The following is a 23,065-nucleotide window of genomic DNA, read 5'->3' as shown; positions in this document are numbered from 1 at the left end:
TGGACACCACCACAATGGTTTGGACTTTAATTAACACCAGAGGCACTCCACCAACTGCTTCATTTTATCACTCTTCCACCATCATCGGGACAAAGATGTTTGTATTTCGGGGCGCTGGCTACTACAACAACATCAGAGTGTTTGACACAGAGACAAACTGCTGGCTGAACACACCTTCTGCACAGCTTCTTCCAGAAGGACGCTGTGGTCATTCAGCCTTTACCTACAATGGAGAGCTGTACATATATGGTGGCAGCAACCACCCTGAGTACTGCAAGGATCTGTGGAGTTTCAATCCAGAGACCTTCTCCTGGAAGAAGGTTAAGCCCATGGGGAAAGGACCGGGTCCAATGTGTGGTATGTGCAGTTGCATAGTGGGAGATCGTATCATCCTCTTTGGGGGACACAACGGTAACACTGCACGTACTGATGTCCTGTCTATCCTAAACTTGAGTCCTAGTCTGAAGACGTTATGTAAGCTAGCAGTTATTCAGTACGGTCTGGAGCAGTCTGAACTCCCACACAACATCAGGTGGGAACTGGCAGCCATGACTACCGACAGAAAATAATCTGTCCTCTACGAAAGACTATAGACTATTCAAGGCTATTGTCATGGCAGACCCCTGAGCTTGTATATCTGATATGTTTTAATAGCCAAATAAATCTAAACAGACAAACATCAGGATTAAAAGGATTAAAAAAAAGGATAAAAGAAAAAAAGTGTAGTTTCAGTGTGATTTGCAGAGATATGGGTTTATTTTTGGAGAATTTTGACTTGGAGACATCCAGGGTTAGATTTGTAAAAACAAGACCAGGAGACCTGGTTCTGCCAGACCCAGAATAGATTCCTAGTACGTAACACACCACTTTATAGGTGAAAAGCATACGTCACGCTAAGCTTGGCCAATCAAAAAGAGGGACATGTAAGCACCATATATGGACAAAAACGTTGAACCGGGAGGAAAAGAGGGACAGACAAAGCCTCATGTAGGCCTGACCCCCTGGGTCTGGCAAAAAGACCAGGAGACCTGGTTCTGCCAGACCCAGAATAAATTCCTAGTACGTAACACACCTACAAACCACTTTATAAGTTGAAATCTGAAGATCAGAGCACTACGTCACGCTAAGCTTGGCCAATCGAAAAGAGGGGCCTGGGGGAAAAACGTTGAACCGGGAGGAAAAACGTTGACCGGGAGGAAAAGAGGGACAGACAAAGCCTCATGTAGGCCTGACCCCCTGGGTCTGGCAATAAATGATAACTACACGACCCATACACAACTACAACCCATACTGTAAATATGATAGTTAGCCTACACTCACAAACAATAAGAGTGTGTTGCTTATAAGGAGGATGCAAGCTAAAGCACATCATGGCACTGGCAGCAAGCAAGCCTACTCTGGGGAGATCATCTCCACTGGATATTATGTAATGGACCTATTACAAACCTGGACATGAGCAGTAGAGGACTATTATGAATGGGTGAAGTATGAACATGATTACATCCAAAAATGGGTCGGCATGCAGTCAGAACTTTAGGTTGCTAAAGTATAGAAAACAAGAGTAGGCAGTGGTGTGTTCTATCGTGTTACACTATACGTAGTGTAGCCCTATACTAACCATTTCATCCATTGAAAACATGCTAGCGTATCTCCATGACCACACGCATGTCGTGCAGGGAATGATTATCGTATCCGTCCCGAAAAAACCTAGAACACACCACTGAGAGTGGGCTATAATGATCTAAGAATGCATCTGTTATAGGCTAGATCTATAGGCTGAGGATGAGAATGGCATAACAGGATATGCCTAACTTATGCATGGCAAAGGCTGTAATTTGCGTACTGTGTGTATGGAAATAATTAAGTTGTTTTATTGTAACGGCAAAGTCATTCAGTGTTTTTAATAACAGCTATGTATGACCCTGTGAACATTTTGAAAGGTCAGTAAAAACAATAACACTGTGACTGAAACAATATGTTTGATCAATGCCATTTAAGCCCATATGGGCTGCCTGGGCAACAGGGATGACTTATGGCACTTGTCATGTAATTATTGGCAGAAATGTTAATTATTTGCAAAAATAGCAGATCACAACAACACTACAAGGACACACCACATCACAATAACACTGACTTGTGAGCTTGTAGATAGTTATTTTTGTGTGACATAATCGTATGACTAAAGTATAAAATAGGGCTTAAGTGGTTAATATAAGCATCTAATCAATCAATTGGGATAGTATAGGATTATTATTGTTTGAAGTATATTTGGACATAGTTAGTTGCAACAGACCATGCAGAGTTTGCTGTTTAATGTTGGATAAGGAAGGCATACGGACGGTCCTCTGTTGTGCTCACCAGTCACCACATCACCTTCTTCACATGCTAAACTATCCTTCTACAAGTGTCAGCCAGCCATCCCATCAGATTAGAGCCGTTTCTCTCTCTCTCTGCCGAGTGTTCTGCCAGATGTATGCCTTTATTTATGTTTCGTTACTCGCACCGAACATAGAAGATCTACAAGCCCACAACGCGCTTCGACGCGTTGTGGGCTTGTAGATCAGCTGTTATATGTTTGGGTGAAACTCCTGGACCACTGTAGCCTGTGATTCAGCCACTAGGCCGGTATTCAGATGATAGACAAGCCAGTAGGGCAATCATGTGATGTCTCTCTGCTCTGTGGGCCGGTGCAACTGAAGGATTGGCCCTCTCCACTTAGAGGCCAACAAGCCCAAACTATAGCCCGTAACTATCCTAAGTTATCCTAAGGCAAAAAGAATTGGGCTGTGCAACCCGGAAATTACCGCAATGATCCAAAAAAATAATAATATATACATACATGTATGTATATATATATATATATATATATATATATATATATATATATATATATATACATATATATACATATACATATACATATACATATATATATATATATATATATATATATATATATATATATATATTCATTTATTTATTTATTTTTTATCATTCATAAAATCATCATTTGCGGACCACCGGCCATATGCCCGATATGCCAGATGCCCAATCCACCCCTGGCTTCAACTGACCACCTGTCTGACCAACTGACCTCACTGCATTTGTCTGCACCATTTAACTTTTGGGATTGCAGGATTTTCTGGACGTTTTTCCTTCCTCACAATGCCACAACAAAATAAACCACCACGTCTGGTAATAATGTCACAGACTTGCACATCACTGGAAAATGCAAAGTACTAATACAAGCATAAATTACACAAGTTTCAAACCGAGGGGCTGTCCACATCTCAACACAGAAGCCACAGCTGACATACTCCCTTCCCATCACATCACATCACAGCCCCATACTATCTAAACGCATGGTTGACAAATAATACTGAAGACAATTATTTTTATGTTAGATGAAAAGTGAGGCCAAAATCATGACCAACAACTTACTGGCAGGTTTCCACAATAGGTTACTATCTCATAACATAACTAGAAAAAGTGCTCCTCGGAGCACAGGTCTCCGCCAGGTCAGGTAGGTTATTGTGGTCTCCTGGTTGCGCTACAATAGGCCAATGTGAAAAGGGTGCCATTTCTTCTTAGGCCTTGCACGACAATCGGACACTGCATTCATGTTTTGAGGCATTTTATTTAAAAAAATGTTTTGCTAAATTAGACCTCCTGGTGGCGCTATAACAGGCCAATGTTAAAAGGGTGGCATTTGTTCCTCAACGTAGTGCGAATGTGCGTGCAAAGTTTCACCGCAACGCAACGCTGCGTTCATGATTTGCAACATTTTGTTCAAAATGGGCCACTCCTGCAAACTGTCAATGTCAATCTTAGCCAATGAGGATGGAACATGAAAAATCTAGCAGATCCGTCTTGATCACATGACTATAGAGAGCATGTGTACCGATTTGCGTGAAACTTGGATAAAATCTGAAGGACTAATATCCAAAAATGTGTTTTACATAAGTTGGCCTCCTGGTGGCCCTACAAAAGGCAGATGTGAAAAATGCAGGGCAAAGGTTTTTCCCTGGCCTCTAGGAAGTGTGCATACAAAGTTGTACACAGATCGGTGCAGTTATAGGTAAAAACACGAATCGGCCTGTAATAGTGCCAACATGAGGCTGATTAAAAAGATTCAAGTGGCATTTCTTCCTCTGCCTAGTGAGAAAGTGCGTGCAAAATGTCACGGAAGTTGCATGCTGTGTTCATAATTTGAGGCATTTTGTTCAAAACGGAGCACTCCTGCAAACTTTGGAAGCCATTTTTAGCCAATCAGAATGGAATATGAAAAATCTGAAAAAACAGCTTTGTTTAATGACTACTCACTATAGAGATACTGTGTACCGATTCGCGTGACGTTTGGACAAAATCTGTAGGAGTTAGTGATGAGCGGGCCGACCCGTAACCCGCGGGTCCCACGGGTCAACCTGTGGCGTGGGTGGTCGAGTCAGGATTTCAGAGGCAATTATGCGGGCTGCGGGTGAGCGGGTCAGCTGCTCTCACACGAAAAAACCCAAAAACAAACTATTTTGAACAACATGCTTGTTTATTTAGCCCATGACAATGTTGTGCTACTGTAAACATTTAAAGCGACTTTGGGTACTTAAAAGAGCACTATATAAATCTGAGCTATTATGATGATGATTATCTTTTTTTCCCCACGCGGGTCGCGGGGCGGCTTGAGCCATAGATTTATATATGGGTTCGCGGGGCGGGTTGAGGCGGGTTGGGTTCCGTGGCGGGGCGTGGCGGGGCGGGTCATGAAAAAACCCGACCCGCACATCACTAGTAGGAGTACTGTCAAAAAAAAATTTGTGCAAAAAGTGGCCTCCTGGTGGCGCTACAACAGGCCCATGTGAAAAATTTGGGGCAGAGGTTCTGAATTGGCATCCAGGGAGTGTGTGTGCACAGTTTCGCTGCGATCAAGCCAACGGAGCCAGAGATTAGCTGTCCACAGACGGACGGACAGACGGACAGACGGACAGACAGACGGACAGACGGACAGACGGACAGACGGACAGACGGACAGACGGACAGACGGACAGACGGACAGACGGACAGACGGACGGACAGACGGACAGATGGACAGACAGACAGACAGACAGACGGACGGACGGACAGGGTGCAAAACATACTCTCTCGCCATGCCTTACGGCCTGGCGGAGACAATAAGTAATTTTTGGGTTGAACTACTCCTTTAAGCCTTATTTTCAAAATAGCCATTTCTACAAGCTCACACCACATAGCGATGCGATGAGTTGTGAGCTTGTACATCTGCAATTTTTTTAAATGTATTTTGTAACTTTAAAAAAAAATGTTTATCCCACCTCGCGTTTTCCTCAGGATGGGGGATTAGTATTATTATTATTGTTATTATTGCACTTAGCATACCTAGTTCCAACAGAACAGAACATGATAAACATCTGTATAAGATCAGCACTCAAAAGAAGTATTATAATTATTTTTATTGTGGTAAAAACTGGGACAATTTCAAAAGAGATTTGTCGGCAATCTGGACCCCCAGCTTTAAACCCGAACACCTGGTCAACATGTACTGTGTAGTCACCATACATTAGTATAGTGTTACTACCATTAGCTTTTTACAGTTTAGCTCTGCTGTCACTCCATAGGCGATATGCTGCTCTTAACACCGCACTTATTACATGCATTACATCTGACTCACATGTACCACAAAGTACAGTGTGGGAGGGTTGGTGGGAGATAGATAGAGGTAGAGTTGGAGGTTAGAAGAAGTGAGAGAGGAGAGAGGCAGAGAGAAAATAGAGAGAACATGGGAGAGAAAGAAACAAAGAGAGAGAGAGAGAGAGGGGGGAGGAGATAAGATAAAATAAGATAAGATAAGATAAGACAAGCACAGTTGTTGACTTAAGCAAGGGGGGGATTTGGGTGGGGAGTGGGCCGGTGCCGGATTGTATGAGGCTTACTGGCCTGTGTGTGTGTGTGTGTGTGTGTGTGTGTGTGTGTGTGTGTGTGTGTGTGTGTGTGTGTGTGTGTGTGTGTGTGTGTGTGTGTGTGTGTGTGTGTGTGTGTGTGTGTGTGTGAGAGACTATAAACACACATGGGACTTGAGACACCCCCATGTGTACTCGCCCCTGGGCATTTGTCTTCAAGAGTTAGTCAAGATACACTATAAAGATTGGACAGATCCGTCTTGATCACATGACTATAGACATAATGTGTACCGATTTGTGTGATGTTTCAACAAAATGTGTAAGAGTAATATAAACATGTTTTTTGTTTTGCCTCCTGGTGGCGCTATTATAAGACAATGGAAAACAGTGCCATTTGTTCCTCAACATAGTGGAAATGTGTGTGCCAAGTTTCACTGCAATGAGACATTGCGTTCATCATTTTGTTCAAAACGGGCCATACCTGCAAACTTTAGATGTCAGTCCTAGCCAACCACAATAGTATATAAGAAATCAGACAGATCCGTCTTGATCACATGACCAAAAGAGATGTGTACCAATTTGCGTGATGTTTGGACATTAGTAGGAGTATGTTTTTTTTTTTTTCTTCAAAAATCGGCCTCCTGGTGGCGCTATAATAGGGCAATGTTCAAAGGGTGGCATTTGTTCCTCAACGTAGTGCAAATGTGCGTGGAAAGTTTTGCCGCAATCGAACGCTGCGTTCATGATTTGCAGGATAAATGAACATTCCTGTATGAGTGGGCAACTCTTTATCAGCTGATGTCCTGCTGATGTCCTGCTGGGTGAGAGAAGACACTCCCACTCTAAATTCAGTTGTCTGTTGATTAGAAGAAGCCTATGCCAGATGTAAGTTGTGATTCTGGAGGCATTGTTCAAGCACAGTTGTTGACTTAAGCAAGGGGGGGTTTAGGGTGGGGAGTGGGCTGTTGCCGGATTGTATGAGGCTACCTGGCCTGTGTGTGTGTGTGTGTGTGTGTGTGTGTGTGTGTGTGTGTGTGTGTGTGTGTGTGTGTGTGTGTGTGTGTGTGTGTGTACTCGCCCCTGGGCATTTGTCTTCAAGAGTTAGTCAAGATACACTATAAAAATTGGACAGATCCGTCTTGATCACATGACTATAGACATAATGTGTACCGATTTGTGTGATGTTTCAACAAAATGTGTAAGAGTAATATAAACATGTTTTTTGTTTTGCCTCCTGGTGGCGCTATTATAAGACAATGGAAAACAGTGCCATTTGTTCCTCAACATAGTGGAAATGTGTGTGCCAAGTTTCACTGCAATGAGACGTTGCGTTCATGAAAAAAGTAATCTGACCGAATTACAAACCAAAAGCTTTAACAACAGCAGATCCGTCTTGATCACATGACCAAAAGAGATCATGTGTACCAATTTGCGTGATGTTTGGATATTAGTAGGAGTAATATTTTAAAAAAGGTTTTGCAAAAATCGACCTCCTGGTGGCGCTATAATAGGGCAATGTTCAAAGGGTGGCATTTGTTCCTCAACGTAGTGCAAATGTGCGTGGAAAGTTTCACGGCAATCGAACGCTGCGTTCATGATTTGCAGCATTTTGTTCCAAACGGGCCACTCCTGCAAACTTTAGGTGTCAATCTTAGCAAATCAGGATGGAATATGAAAAATCTAACAGATCCGTCTTGATCAAATGACTATAGAGATCATGTCTACCGATTTGCGTGAATTTTGGATAAAATCTGAAGGAGTAATATATAAAAAAATGTTTTCTACAAGTCGGCCTCCTGGTGGCGCTATAAAAGGCAAATGTGAGAAATGCAGGGCAAACGTTTTTCCTTGGTTTCTAGGGAGTGCGCATAGAAAGTTGTACACAGATCGGTGCAGTTATAGGTAAAAACACGAATCGGCCTGCTATAGCGCCACCATGAGGCTGATTTGAAAATTTTCAAGGGGCATTTCTTCCTTTGCCTAGTGGGAATGTACGTGCACAATTTCACGGCAATTGCAAGCTGTGTTCATGATTTGAGGCATTTTGTTGAAAACGGAGAACTCCTGCAAACTTTGGAAGCCATTCTTAGCCAATCAGGATGGAATGTGAAAAATCTGAAAGACCCATTTCGTGTAATGACTATAGAGATACTGTGTACCGATTTGCGTGACGTTTGGACAAAATCTGTAGAAGTACTCTCAAAAAATTTGTTTTGCAAAAAGCGGCCTCCTGGTGGCGCTATAACAGGCCCATGTGAAAAATGTGGGGCAGAGGTTCTGAATTGGCATCCAGGGAGTGTCTGTGCACAGTGTCGCTGTGATCAAGCCAACGGTGCCGGAGATTAGCTGCTCACAGACGGACGGACACACACACGGACGGACGGACACACACACACGGACGGACGGACGGGGTGGAAAACATACTCTCTCGCCATGCCTTTCGGCCTGGCGGAGACAATGAAACAATAGATGTTGCACCAATAGTGGGTTTTATTTTGATGGTTGTGGCCCATAACTTTAAGTTGAACATACAGTCTTTCTTCAAGAAGACACTGGACCCTATCTGAAAATATTTAGATTCGTGTTTTTCAAACACAAATCTTTTCCAAATTATTAAGTAAAAACATGTGAGTACTTTTCCACCACCACTGTTCTATTCTATTCTATTGCTAGTCTAGATTCTAGTCTAGACAATTCTCTCCCCGTCTTATGATTGGCTCATAGAAATAGGAAACGCAGTGACGTCGACCAATGATATCATAAGTTTATTCCAGAGCACTTTGACTAGGAGTCAGTGGGCTGTTATTATTATTGTTTTTTTCCTACGCCAAATCAATCGATCGCAGTGAGTATTTCTCGTTTTGACGGAACGCTGTTGTGTAGAAGGCTCTAATCTAACTGTGTATTTAATATTTGATAACGGAGTGACTTCTTGTTGTCGTAATAATAGCAGCCCGTCGGTGGCAAGAGATGGTCGTCTCCGCCCCGTTTGGAACCTCTCCCTCCGCTGTATAGCTCCGAGATTTAGTCCCGCTGCGTAGGGTGACGGCGGAGTGCGACACCGGTGAACGGTGGCCAATATAGTTGATTCTTACCCTTTTCCGCACATCTTATCCAAAAAGTAAAGATCGTCCCCCTTGCTGTCAGATGTTATACATTTTAGCGATCAAGAAAATGTAACCGACGGGTTTAAACAAGCGTTTAAATCGCTTTTTTAAATCAGCCTGTGCCATGCGTTCCCATTGCAACCTTAACGGGAGCTGTACTGCGCATGCGGACGGGGGTTAACTGGCCACAGGCTGACTAAAAAAGCGATTTAAACGCTTGTTTTAACCCGTTGGTAAAATGTTCTTTACAGCTAAAATGTGAAACATCTGAGAGTAGGGGGAATACCTTTTACTTTTTGGATACGATATGCGGAAAAGGGTAAGAATCAACAATATTAGCCACCGTTCACCAGTGTCGCACTCTGCCGGCACCCAACGCAGCGGGACCTCATCTCGGAGCTACATAGCGGAGGGAGAGGTTCCGATTGGAGCTAGTCGACTCGTCGTCTGTGGCCAGAATGTTGTTGGCTAGTGTTCCAAAACCCTCTGATGTTTTGGATCAAACAGTGGGAAACAACGTCACTGTCGTCACAGCAAAATGACGATGTAGTCACTGTAAAGAATCGTTCTACAGAACAACTACAGTGAGAGATGACGATTGAGTGTTTAGACAACCGTTACAAACGAGCAGGCTTGGCCTACATGTGCGCATTGTGTGTGCAGACAGTGTTGCCATATTTGATGAGATAATAAGCAACCAGGTCTATGAAAACAAGCCCGGAGCGACTAGATCACAGCTGTTTGAAAATAGAAGATCTACAAGCTCACCGACACGTTGTGAGCGTTGTGAACACAAATCTTGTATGAGGGTCCTTGGAACAAAATACATATTAATTTGGAGGTCCTTGACATGAAAATGTTTGAGAACCACTGGTTTCAATCAACCATAATACAAAAAAAACAAACAAACATTGGAATCCAGCCCAAATAAGCAACTACAACAACTAAGCCCCAAAAAACGCTGCAACCACCAATATTTACAAGCAACTTCACAGAAAAAGAAGCCCAAAGTCGCTTATAATAAGCCTACATGGCAACACTGTATGTGTGTCAAGTCAACCTCAACTAGAACTACGGTGGCTAAAGTAAGAGGATTTCCATGAATCCCCTTCAGTCCCATGTAAACTAATACGAACAGAAGGTGGTCTTTAAGTCTACATGGGGTCTGCAGCAGAGTGTCGATTATCCGTTTACAAAAGCTGTGATTTTGTTGACTAGTATGTATGAGTATGTTTGTACCGTAAAGAAGCACACGATGGCGCCATTTCTTACTGTTAAAAGTCATTAAAACAAATTATGTTTAGCTACACAGTTAATCCATTCTCTAATGTTTAACTTGCACTGCTATTTCGTATTTGTGTGATCATTTGGTTGACTATTTTGAGTTGTCTTTCTTTTGTGTTGCAACTAATTTGTTTTTGTTTAAAACATATATATAACTAAATGCAATGTCACGTTAAGTGCATGTATGTGATGCTATATAATATATAATACTGCAAACACAACTGACTATAAAAAAATCAGTTTAAAAAGTAATTAAAATGTATCCATTAAAGGGCAAGACCACTCTGGAAGAAGTTTGGGTTGTGTATTAAACTTGCCATGGTGTAAATAATTGCTCCTCGTTGACTTACATTGTACGGTAAAACAGCTCTCAAAGTCACTCTTTTAGCACGTAACCGAACACAAACAAAGCTGATTCAGACAATATAGAACATCACCAAACCCAGTACTGTTTATTTTTTCAATAAAAAAATCCAATTTCCTGCTGATTTTACTATCTGAAGATCCGGATCCGCGGATCCAGTCCGGGTTTTCTTCCTAATAAAATAGGTAAATCAAGTTAACATTTTTATTAAACAAACAAACAGTACTGGGTTTGGTGGCTATATTGTCTGAATCAACTTTGTTTGTGTTCGTTTATGTGCTAAAAGAGTGACTTTGAGAGCTGTTTCACTGTACAGTGTAAGTCAATGAGGAGCATATTTTGAATGATCAATTTCTAATCAATGGAGCAATTCTTTTAGATTTCTTGTCCATCTTTGGAGTTACATCATGTCAAGGTAACTACACAACCCAAACCTCTACCAATGTGGTCTTGCCCTTTAATGGATACATTTTAATTACTTTTTTAAACTCTTTTTCTATTGTCAGTTTTATTGTCAGGTTGCCTTAAGGTCTTACAAACTACAATGGAAATGTATAATGTGCCCAACCCTGGAATGCCTGGCTGTCCACCTGGACTGGAATACCTCACTCAGGTAACTAGTAAGGCTACTCTAAATCTTTTAATTATAGTAATTCCACTTAAATGAATACATACAAGGATCTACATGTGTACATTTTGTCCTCAACCCAAAGAGAGCATATAACAATGTCACCAGTTCGATCACAAAAAAGCAATAACAAATAATGTCCTAACTTTAGTTGACCAGCCCCTGTTGACAGTGAGATTAGCTTCCTGAAGAGGGCTAAAACATGTATTAACTTTATTAATGATCTAATTAGGTGGATCAACTGCTCGTCAAACAGAAGGTGGAGGCCATTGAAGGTATGTAAACATTTGAGCTTAATGTATGTATGCTTTGTAGCACAACCACATGGCTCGATGCAAACCAGTTTTGTCAAGCGACATGGTCATACGACAACGAATAAATTAGCTCTTACTGTAATAATCTAAATAAACGCAATTAACCATATGAGCCCTAGTGTACTTATTCTGGGGGTGAACATTCAGCGAAAATAGCCGATCTTCAAGCTCAAGCATGTAGATTGGATATTTTTTTCATAAAACTCTTTAGATTTAGAACATTAATTTGGTTTAGAACAGTGGTTCTCAAAAGTAGCAGATATACAAGCTCAAGCCGCGATGCGAGCTTGTACGTCTGCTATTTTAATGAGTACGTCATTAAAATATGTACGTCTGCTATTACGTCTGCTATTTCCGTCTGCTTATTTCCGTCCGCTTATTACGTCTGTTATTTCCCCCTCATTGACTTGCATTGTACAGTGAAACAGCTTTCTAAGTCACTCTTTTAGCACATAAACGAACATAAACAAAGTTGATTCAGACAATATAGAACATCAAAAAAGTTTGAGAACTACTTATTTAGAAGGCATTTGTAGAAGTCTTAGGTCTTAATGGGTTACTTAATATATCAATGAATCGATTAACCACTTAAACCCTATTACTTTGTCACATAACGGTGTCGAGCAAAACGTGAAATGCGCTGATCACAATGTGTCACGTTGTGAGCTTGTAGATATTTAAACTTTTTGTGTGTGAAGATCTTCACCTATAATGACATGACCAAAATAGGGATCGATTATTAATACATTTTTTTAATTAAATCATCGAAGCATCGAACAATCGATTAAATTAGCTGCGCGGGCCGAACATCTAGCGCCCACGCCCACATAGCGCCCACTTGGCAGCGCCGATCACTGGCGTAGCGTCATGAGGGCCAGTGGGGCCATGGCCCGGTCAGTGAAGATTTGCCAGAAAAAATAATTCAATAGACACAGCCGCCGGCCGCCGGTCACGTTACTGCAGTGATACATTGGCTGCCCCATTCGCACCTTTTACAAAGCTAAAGCTGCCTACTCCTGCATATCAATGGTCCAAGTGTGACCTGTAAAGTAGTCTGTCGTAGTCTGTAGGAGACATAATCATGTCCTAAGAGGAGTCCAAAAGAGAATGGATCCTGGGATTCATGAATGAAATTGAGTAAATAAGTACATGTACTTTACTGGATATCTCTATATATATATATAGGGGCGGCAGTGGCTCAGGGGTAGAGTGGCCGTTTAGAGTGAACCAGTTCTGGGGGGGCTCCCCCAGAGTTAGTGTCGAAGTGTCCTTGAGCAAGACACTGAACCCCTAATTGCTCTCGATGAGCAGGTTGGTGCCTTGCATGGTTTCCTCTGCCATCGGTGTATGAATGTGTGTGTGAATGGGTGAATGTCACCCAATCTACAGTATGTAAAGTGCTTTGGATAAAAGCGCTATATAAATCCACCATTTACCATTTATATGTATACACACACACACATAAAATATACTATCACGATATTTTTCAAGCTGTATCACGATAGACGATATTTGTCACGATTCTTCTTTTATGTTAGTTTTTAGGATTATTTTATTATGATTATTAATAACTTATATGATGATTAATTATATCATATGATTATTATATTTTTATAAGATATATGATCGTATAATAATCATGGGGCACGTATAATCAGTATATAATAATCATATAATAATATAATGAATCATCATACTTATTATACTTATCTTATTAATTAATGTGTTCACAGACAGACAGACAGGCTAGATATAGATAGATAGACAGACAGACAGACAGACAGACAGACAGATAGGTAGATTTTTATGCTGATGGATAGATAGATAGATAATGTATTTGTTTGTACTCAAGTACTGTACAAATTTGAGGAGTTTTCACTTTACTGAATTATCTTAAATTTTCAGTACTTTTACTTCTACTCCACTACATCTCCGAGGCAAATATTGTCCTTTAGTAAACTGTAGATGTGTATAATTATTACAAAACCTGCATTAACCACTTTATCCCTATATACTTTGGCTATTTGAAAATAGCCGGTCTACACGCTCACAACGTGTGGCTTTGCGACTTGTTGTGAGCTTGTAGATTGGCTATTTTCTAAAGATTTTTATACATGTTGAACACTTAGGAAATGGAACATTCTGCATAATGAGTACTTTTCTTTATACTTTCAGTACACTTTGATGCCAATACTTTTGTACTTTTACTCAAGTAAATTTGAAATACCGGACTTTTACTTGTAACAGAGTATTTCTGTATTGCGGTATTCACTTTTACAAGTAAAATATTTGAGTACTTTTTCCACCACTGCTGACAGTAACCTATACACCTACAGTAGACCATTGGTTCTCAAAGTGGGGTCCGGGGACCCCCAGGCCCAGGGGTCCTTGAGGGAGTTCCAGGGGGTCACCAGCTAAATAATGGATAGTTAGGAACCAAATTTGTACACTCTCAGAGTTACAGTACATATAAATCGGGGTCCCAGAGATAGAAATGCCATTAAATGGCGGTCCGTAGCCTCTAATGCATGTCAAACTGGGGGTCCTTGAAATGAAAATGGTTGAGAATCACTGCTAGAGTCATAAAAAATATTCCCTTGTGGGAGTCCCTGGCATAATTATCTTTTCAAATAGGGGTCCGCGGGCTAATAAGTGTCAATTTGGGGGTCCTTGACATGAAAAAGTTTGAGAACCACTGCAGTAGACTACTAAGCAGGTCACACAATGGATCATTGATATACATCCAGGCAGGCCGGTCATTCCTATGTTAATTCACGCTGTTGATATGCTTTTGTAAGCGAGGTGTGAATGATTGTTTGTTTCTGATCGATACGCGAGGTTCGTCCATGTGCGCGTGCACTCTTTATGCGGCGACGCGTTCACTGTTTCACCCGCGTTTGGTTAAAAGTTATATCGAGTGACGTTCGAACATTGTAAACGTTACAAATAACTTTAGTTTGCACCGTGTTGGGTTTGGAATATCCAGAGTCTGACTGTCCGTCCATTACTGCTGTTGTGCATACTGACATTCTGACAATGGCGAGGATCTCCTCGCTGCCAAGAGGAAAGGGGGCGGGACTTTGGGAGCATGTGTGATGAACACAACAGATCTTCAAGCAATCAATGCGGTGCTTACGTGCGGTCGAGACGCGTTGTTAGCTTGTAGATCTGAGGGGGAGGGGCTGTTGCCTGTTAGCAGTAGATTTGATCTACAAGGCAACAGCGTGTCGACGCACGAGGCGTTGTTAGCTTGTAGATCTGTTGTCCAAAAGCTGATGATGAGCATTTTGACGTTGCACTACTTGCGGAAGTGATTTGCATAAGTATTGGGGCATAATGCGTTTCATATTAATTGTACATTGTGCAAGTACAGTAACGGTATGGGAAGCAGCTGTTATTGAATATTGAGGAATTTTTCGGGAAAGTGTGGAGTTAGTTGGGCCATGTGTCTGCTTGGAGATGCCTCCATACACTCGTGTACACTCCATGAGTGTGCTTGTCAATTAATGTGGCAAGATAAGTTCGAACGATCGATTAAATCGATAAGTTCGACTAACTGTTGCATCCCTATGCTACTTAATGGCATAATAATTTGCTTTGTCATAACAACAATGTATGGATATGTGTTGTTCATCCACACAGCCCTCATAGGTTTTGAGAGCAACAACAAGTACGAGGTGCGTAACGCTATGGGCCAGAACGTCTTCTACGCCGTGGAGGAGAACGACTGTTTGAGTCGACAGTGCTGCGGCCCGCTACGCCCGTTCACCATCCGCGTCCTGGACAACTTTGGACAGGAGGTCATCAGCGTCAGCCGGCCGCTCAAGTAGGGCTGCAGCCATCCATTACTCAATTGATTTCTTTTTTCGATTGATCAAATAATCGATTAAGCCCTTAAGGTAGCTCTCCACCAAGCAGATTACTACAGATTACTACAGACTGGCAGCCGCATGAAGTCAGGAGATCAGTTGTTTGGAAGGTGTGAAAAAAAGTTGCTGAATGCAACTGAAATCCGACACCGTCAGACGGCTACTATGGTGCTAAAAATAGCCTATGGCTTGATGTCTTTCTCAACAACAAGCCTGCTGCTATCCGACGGTCGAAAGCCGACTTTCGATGCTTCCCTACAACTTGCGACCCGACTTGACAGTGCCACCACCCATTCAACAGCAGATGTCCGGCAACAGATGCTTTCCAACACTTAACCGTCGCCGACGTGCGGTGGAGAGCTACCCTTAGGAATTATTTTATACTTTGCCAAACATAGAGAAAATGGCCGATCTGCAAGTTTGTAGATCGGCTATTTTCGAAATGTTTGAAAAATCTTGAGACTTTTCCCCCTATGCTCAAAATAGGGATTAATTATTTGTATTAACTTGTTGATTATCGATTGATTTTATAATGGATTAAATCAATTAGTTCAATTAACACTTGCTCCCCTACTCTCAGGTGCATGGGCTGCTGCTTCCCTTGCTGTCTACAGGAGGTGAGTGAATATTTTATATAGGTAGAGGCCATGCTACACCCACAAAGGGTTCTTGTCTCGATTTACTGATTATTATTATTATTATTATTATTATTATTATTATTATTATTATGCTTATGTTTAACTTTTATTTATTTATTGTGCACATAAATACCAATATACATCAAGTCCTTTTCACATACAGCATCTTCTCTATGGAAAAACGCATGCATAAAAGTATTTCGTCTCTGTCGGGTGGAAACCTCATATGTCCAAAACTGTTACAGTACTACTGAATCAGGATTCAAATTCAAAAGCAGCAAAAGTAGCAGATCTACAAGCTCAAAAGAAGCTCGAACTTGTGGATCTGCTACTTTTGATGCTTTTGTGTGACGCTGTAGTATGATCAAGTAGGACGTTAATTTACAAAAAAACACAAAAAGTTAGAATATGTAGAAGACTCACACTCACTCTCTCTGCTATAATTTGAGCCACTGGCGCAGCCTACTGGCTGGCTACTGCCAATCTTTTTTTCTTTCTATTTTTTTGGGCTTTCGGGCCTGAAATTTTGGTAATCTTTCGGGCCGGCCCAGTTCGGGCCGGGCCTTAATTTTCATGCCCGTTGAGAACTCTAATGGAGATAGGAGGTTTCTGCCCGGCAGCAACGATTTCTCTGTATTAACCCCATTGACGGTAGATCTGATTACTGTTGTTTTTGTCACTCAGCTGGAGGTGCAGGCCCCTCCCGGGAACACGGTGGGCTACGTGGTCCAGCAGTGGCACCCCTTCTCGCCCAAGTTCATTGTGGAGGACGAACACAGGGAGCCTATACTGAAGATCCACGGGCCCTTCTGTGGATGGAGCTGCCTGCCAGATGTTGACTTTGAGGTGAGGTTTATCCAAACACTGGAGCAACCCAATAAATTTGTGAAAACAGAATTCGACGCGGGGTATAGCGCCCCGGGTTGCCCCTCGGGCAGTTTTTCTTAACCCATTAAAACCGGGAAAGCATCTGTGCCATTTTAGATTTCAGCCACAGGCCTATATACTTTGGCTGTTCAAAAATATTAGATATACAAGCTCATAGCGCGTCACTTCGTGCCGCGCTATGAGCTACTTCGTGAGCTATTTTTGAAAAATCGTGAAAATGTGTACAAATCTTTGAATATGTATATATTTTTAGGCGAACATTTTCAACTCGAATCTTTACTTTTTTTATCCTTTTATCTCAAAATATTTTGAGATGGGGGTCCGCGGACAAATACATATAATACTGGGGGTCCTTGACATAAAAAAGATTGAGCAACCCTGGTATAGCAACATACGTTTTTCAGAAAACTTAGGATTTAGAAGACATTTTGTGGAATCGGGTCGTCAGATCTTAACGGGTTAAGGGATCCTGGTCCCGTTCGCCCTGCGCCGTGGAACAGGAAATGTGTTTCCAATCAGAGTGGGTCACGGCTCGGACCAAGCCGACATGCGGGGGCACACTGCTCGTTGTGTGGTACAGTGTGATCATTGTTCTGTGGTTGAGCTGGTTTTACTGGGATTGAGCTGTGATGGCGATGTGGGTCAGCGATGCAGACCTTCCTTGGAACTTACCCATGCATGGTATTACCACGGAAAATTCTTGCCTTGCAGCTTTGAAGTCAGGACTGAGGGGGGAAATGAAGCTAGCTTAGCTACTGCACAGTGGTGGTATATTGTTTTACTTAAGTAAAAGTAGCAACATTTTACTTACAAACACAAAATTATTGGCATCAAAATATACTTATAGTCAAGTAAATGTATCGTCTTTTCCCCCCTCCCAAAATCTTAAAACCTTTTCAATAATAGCAGGTCTTCAAGCTCACAACAGTTGTGAGCTTGTAGATCGGCTATTTTTGAAAAAGGTTTGATATAAATCTGCAAATTAACTAGTAACTAAAGTTTAAGTAATTGTAGTGGAATAAAAAGTACAATATTTGCCCTCTGAGATGTAGTGGAGTAGAATGATAAAGTATTGAAAGATGGAAATACACAAGTAAAGTAAAAGTATCTAAAGATTTTACTCAATTACAGTTCTTGAGTAAATGTACTTGATTGCTTTCCACCACTGCTACTGCAGTGTGGTGGTGTGCCAGAGACTGGAACTACATACATACAGTATGCTACTCTGAAGCTTTCATTATGGCATGCCCCCCCCCCCCCTTGCAAATTGAACCCTGCTAACGCAACACATGTCACAATTATTTCCCCTGTGCTTTTCCCCCCTCCCTTAGATTATGACCTTGGATGAAGTCACCAAGATTGGGAAAATCAGTAAACAGTGGACAGGACTTCTTCGCGAGGTATTCACAGATGCGGACAACTTTGGTATCCAGTTTCCTATGGATTTGGACGTGAAAATGAAGGCTACAATGATCGGCGCATGTTTTCTCATTGTAAGTATTAAATAATACTACACTAGACCAGTGGTTCCCAAACCTTTTAGCTCAAAACCCCAAAAAGAAATGAGATGTTTGCCCGGGACCCAAACTACTGAAAATGATACCAATACTTTTAATTTTACTCAAGTAAATTTGGAATTCCGGACAGAGTATTTCCACATTGCAGTATTGATACTTTTACTTAAGTAAAACATTTTAGTACTTTTTATACCACTGGCTGAGAGAGAGATGAAGCAGGGACCCACGCTACATATTGGATTAATGTTAAATGTGTTTTCAAACATTTAACCACTTGAACCATCAATAAGTCTTTGTAAACTTGACCTTTGGCTCGGTACTTGGTCTGCTCTTTTTTTCCCTGTACACCAAACTTCTTTGGCAAAAATGGTCGATCTACAGTGCGACACGTTGTGAGCTTGTAGATCTGCTATTTTCATAACTGAATGGGTAACAAGGCCACCTGGGAAACAGAAGGTCCCCCCCCCCCCCCCCCGGCCTGGTCTATGTGTCAAAGTGTCCATGAGCAAGACACCTAACTGCTAACTCCTCCCCGGGCGTTGTAATAATGGTACTAACTTGCCCACTGCTACTAATAGTTAGGTGAAATTTGTCCTCTGCATTTAACCCATCCTATGTGCAAATGGACTGTGACAAAAAATACCCCAAAGAAGTGGGGAGTGGGGACTATTAAACATTCTGATAAAGAGATTACCTTTGGGCAAAGTAAAAAAAATCTGCTTCAGTCAAAGAGAAAAATGCACGAGAATGGCCACGTACTCTAACTGTATCCAAGTCCCCGTCCACTGATTGGTCGTTATGTCACTCCAGGACGTTGAGTGCCACTTTGGGTTGTTGCCGACTGCCATTTAAAGCTTCTGTGCTTTATTGACCGTACAGTACACACACACAATGGTTAACCATGTCTATATACAGTAGGCTACGTGTGGCCCATCCTTTCTGGGTGTGCTGCTTTCCGTGCATTTTAACCAAAGTTATTTATAACTATCCACCGTTGAGCCAGCTCTCTCTCCAACGGCGTTCTCTGTGGTGTTGTGTGTGTAAAGCCCTGAGCCCAGGTACAGCATGCTACTAAAGAGGAGAGCACAATTGGCTCCATGCAGAGCTAGTCCCAGCTTTCCAGAAGGGGGCATAACAGTTTCCTGTTCCTGTCCCATAGCTTTGTTTGATTGGCTCGGCAGCAGATCTGAACGGGAAACACAAATGACACCGGAATAGGAAACGGGTATGCCACCTTCTGGAAACCTGGTACGGTACTACAGTTATGCACAGAGACAATTAGACAATTGGAAACTGCTGCTGATCAATTAACTCTTGCACTGAGTCAGTCTCCACCCACAGCAGTCTTGAGTGAGAGTTCACTGAAATGTTAATAAACAGCTTACATTTGGGGAAAGTGAAGAATCGCCGAATTCACTCCCTGCATATGCCAATGGTCCATGCCTGTGTTCAATTTGAGATCTATTGGTCAACCCACCGAGGAGAAAAATGGATGAGGACAGACAGACAGACAGACAGAAGGGCAGGTCCTCATTTTATAGTAGGATTACACTTGATAAGGCAGGGGGCAATACGGTAGGAACACAATCACTATTAAAAGATAGAAGGATCTGGTTATTACTCACAATCAACCAGTTTACAGCCTACAGTATGTACACTATCAGTATATACCGTATAGTAGTGCATACACTACTCATTCAGTGGCCATAGCTGAATGGGTAGAGAGGCCACCTGATTCAGAAGGTTCACCCTACCCCCAACTGCTCCCCAGGCACTGTATTAGTAATGCCCAATGCTCCTAATAGTTAGTATGGGTAAATGCAGAGGCCAAATTTCACATATGTGCAAATGTGCTGTGACAAAAATATCCCAAAGGAGTGGGGACTCAATTATTGTTATATTATTATTATTGTTGAATATACCAAATAGTGATGGTATATGCAGACAGTAGTTACAATGTAAGATGCCACAGAATGAGACTCATCGCCTGTAGTTGGCTGCTGCAACCGCGCCCGAGTTTGGCTAACAATAATTTCGTTATCACATACTAATAATCGTATTTACTAAACAAGATGAGATAATAGCATTTGATGTACTGTCAACGAGGAACTCTGTTTCACTGGGATTATCCGACAGTTGGCTGAGAACAGGGCAGGTGCTGTTAGCAGGCCTCACCCTGTTTGGTAGGCAGCCATTCTGTGAACCATCGAAGGTAGCGGTTTTCAGCTCTGTGTTTTAGTTCCCATTTGCACCCGGTTAAACTCTAGTGTCCTCAGCCATGAACTGTACCACACCATCTGCAACAACCTTGTGTGGCAGACAATTTGAGTCCATGTTTGCCATGGTTAGTTCCTGCAGCAGTGAGGTCACTCACGGAGACAGTTCAGCACACGTGGCACGTGCACTGCTCGCACTGATTAATCAGCCCTAGGGAAGATGCCAAAGTATGATACATTTTGAGATGCCACAGTACCATACAATGTAAGATTCCACAGAAAACAATGTAAGATGCTAGAATGTCAAATAACAGGATGCCAAAATGAACAATGTCCTGACACTGATAAACACTATAAACATTAGTGTACGTGCTAAGGTGTCCAAGGTGCCATGTTGTCCGTATAAAGTAGTGTGCAATGTGCATGGTTAAGTGACCATAAAGTATAGTCAGTTATTTAGCTGTGACTTGTGTCAGTATTGTTATTATTCAAGGTACCCTGTGTAGTATGTTTATGTGGCATATTAGCAGGAGTTGATTAGCCCCCTTAATACATTCAACCCCCTACACTTTTAAAAATATTTGAAAGGAATTTGGAATTGAACCAAAATTACTCCAAATTATAACGCAAAACATATTATATGTAGTAGCACTAATACTAGTCGCATGTTAACTGGTAGAAATGATCTTACATATCAATGATTTTGTATAATACACACACACTGAACAACTTTTACAGTTTAGTTATTAATCTAATGTTTTCTTTCTTTCTTTCTTTCTTTCTTTCTTTCTTTCTATGTGCAGGATTTCATGTTCTTTGAGAGCAACAACTAGGTCCAAGTATAATTCCTCTGCCTACAAACATTTCTGGAAGAACAAGTCCACAAAGCCATAGTAGAAACCAGCCATTTTAAAATGGCTGGTTTTGAGAAAGGAACAAAAAGGTTTGGAAATGTGATGTTTTAATTTAAGCTATGAACAATGGAATATTGAAGGTTAGGTCTAGGCCTTATTTGCTCAGGGTGGAAGTTGTGAGTGCATTGTTGTCTATAAATATATGGCTGGTCAGGACTATGAGGTTACAGTCAGGTGGTTTATGCGACTGTATGTGAGAAATACTTCATGCGTGTTTACAATGTGGTTCCAGAGCCTATCCAGGAATAAAGCCCTCGGAGCTAAAATTGGTTGCAATGAAGGCTTCCACCCATTTACCACATAATGAATGAAAAGAAAAATGTGTATCTATACACATGCTTTGAAAGGGCAAGGGTTTTTATTGTGCCATGCTTGAATAAGTGGTCAACCAAATACTCATTGCAAGCTTTGTTCATGATTATAACTGTGGACATATTTATTTATATAAAGATATCCATCATGCTGTTATATTTTGTCAAAACTGAAAGAGTTGTTTAATGTGTTGATTTTTCAGCTTGGATGTTTGATATATTATTGATATATTTGTTGTTATATTTGTTACTTTGTTATGTTAAGAATTTAGTTTTCCACATGCAGGTATGTGTAATATAAACAAATAAGGCATTTTCATTTAACTTTTTTACTTTGCAGACATTGTCCACAAGAGGGTGTAATGGTTTAAGGAATTACTCTGTATTACTGCACTAGAATGAGCAAAGTTAAGGCTTTCACTAACACTTCAATACAGTGACATATAACTACTATAACTAATTCAAATGCTTAGTGTCTAATGTTATTGTGCTTTTAGTTCCGACTCAGGATGAAATGCATGCCATACTGTAATATCACTATTCAACGTATTACACACCTTTAACTGATCCTATGAATGTAAACTGGAAGACTAATATTTTTATGTGAATTTTAGTGATATTCTTAACACTAACACTGTTTTTGTTTACATTAAAAAGATATACTTTCATGTAAATATATACTTTCCAGGTTTGGTTCATACCCACTTGAAATGCAGCTTTGTTTTTCGCAACAATTGAATTACAACAGGAGGCTGAGAGATAAAGCCTTTGATTTCTCTTGTGAATTCCATAAGTGGTGCTATATTGTGCCAACTTCATCCAACAATATAGAATTTCCAGAATTTGGTCATCAATTTAAAAGCCAGTGCAAGGCAACCATAATGCTCTAGTTATCAATTTACAGTTACAATTTAGGCATTTAGCAGGCACTCTTAACTGGAGTGACAGAAGTGTGAGATCAGAGTAAATGGCACGAACCCTCGTAATCAAATGACAGGGTAAATAGTCACATAAGGAGATGGACAGTACAGATCAGATTGATGTTGCTCAGTATTGCGGCCCTTACCCCACTAGTACGTTGCTGCTTGTGCCTGTATGAGTACTAG

General features: G+C 41.3%; 1 protein-coding gene across 2 annotated transcripts in view; it reads left to right on the top strand.

Moving 5' to 3' along the window:
- Nucleotides 1-22,616, top strand: part of LOC308076788 (phospholipid scramblase 2) — a 34,536-nt gene extending 11,920 nt beyond the window's left edge. Inside the window, exons 4-10 of one of the 2 annotated variants that reach the window (XM_080417267.1) lie at nt 11,171-11,277; nt 11,525-11,567; nt 15,249-15,432; nt 16,056-16,092; nt 16,798-16,959; nt 18,333-18,494; nt 21,538-22,616. In XM_080417267.1, the coding sequence (XP_080273393.1) occupies nt 11,171-11,277; nt 11,525-11,567; nt 15,249-15,432; nt 16,056-16,092; nt 16,798-16,959; nt 18,333-18,494; nt 21,538-21,567 (725 nt within the window). In that variant the 3' untranslated portion in view covers nt 21,568-22,616. The remainder of the gene's footprint in view (nt 1-11,170; nt 11,278-11,524; nt 11,568-15,248; nt 15,433-16,055; nt 16,093-16,797; nt 16,960-18,332; nt 18,495-21,537) is intronic. The other variant, XM_080417268.1, reaches the window with a different exon arrangement.
- The last annotated feature ends 449 nt before the right edge of the window (nt 22,617-23,065 follow it).

This window comes from Gymnoscopelus braueri (assembly GCF_963280865.1).
Source record: "Gymnoscopelus braueri genome assembly, chromosome: 21".
NCBI classification, from domain to species: domain Eukaryota; kingdom Metazoa; phylum Chordata; class Actinopteri; order Myctophiformes; family Myctophidae; genus Gymnoscopelus; species Gymnoscopelus braueri.
Note: the sequence above shows the minus strand (reverse complement) of the source record. Positions and strands in the feature narration are given on the sequence as shown.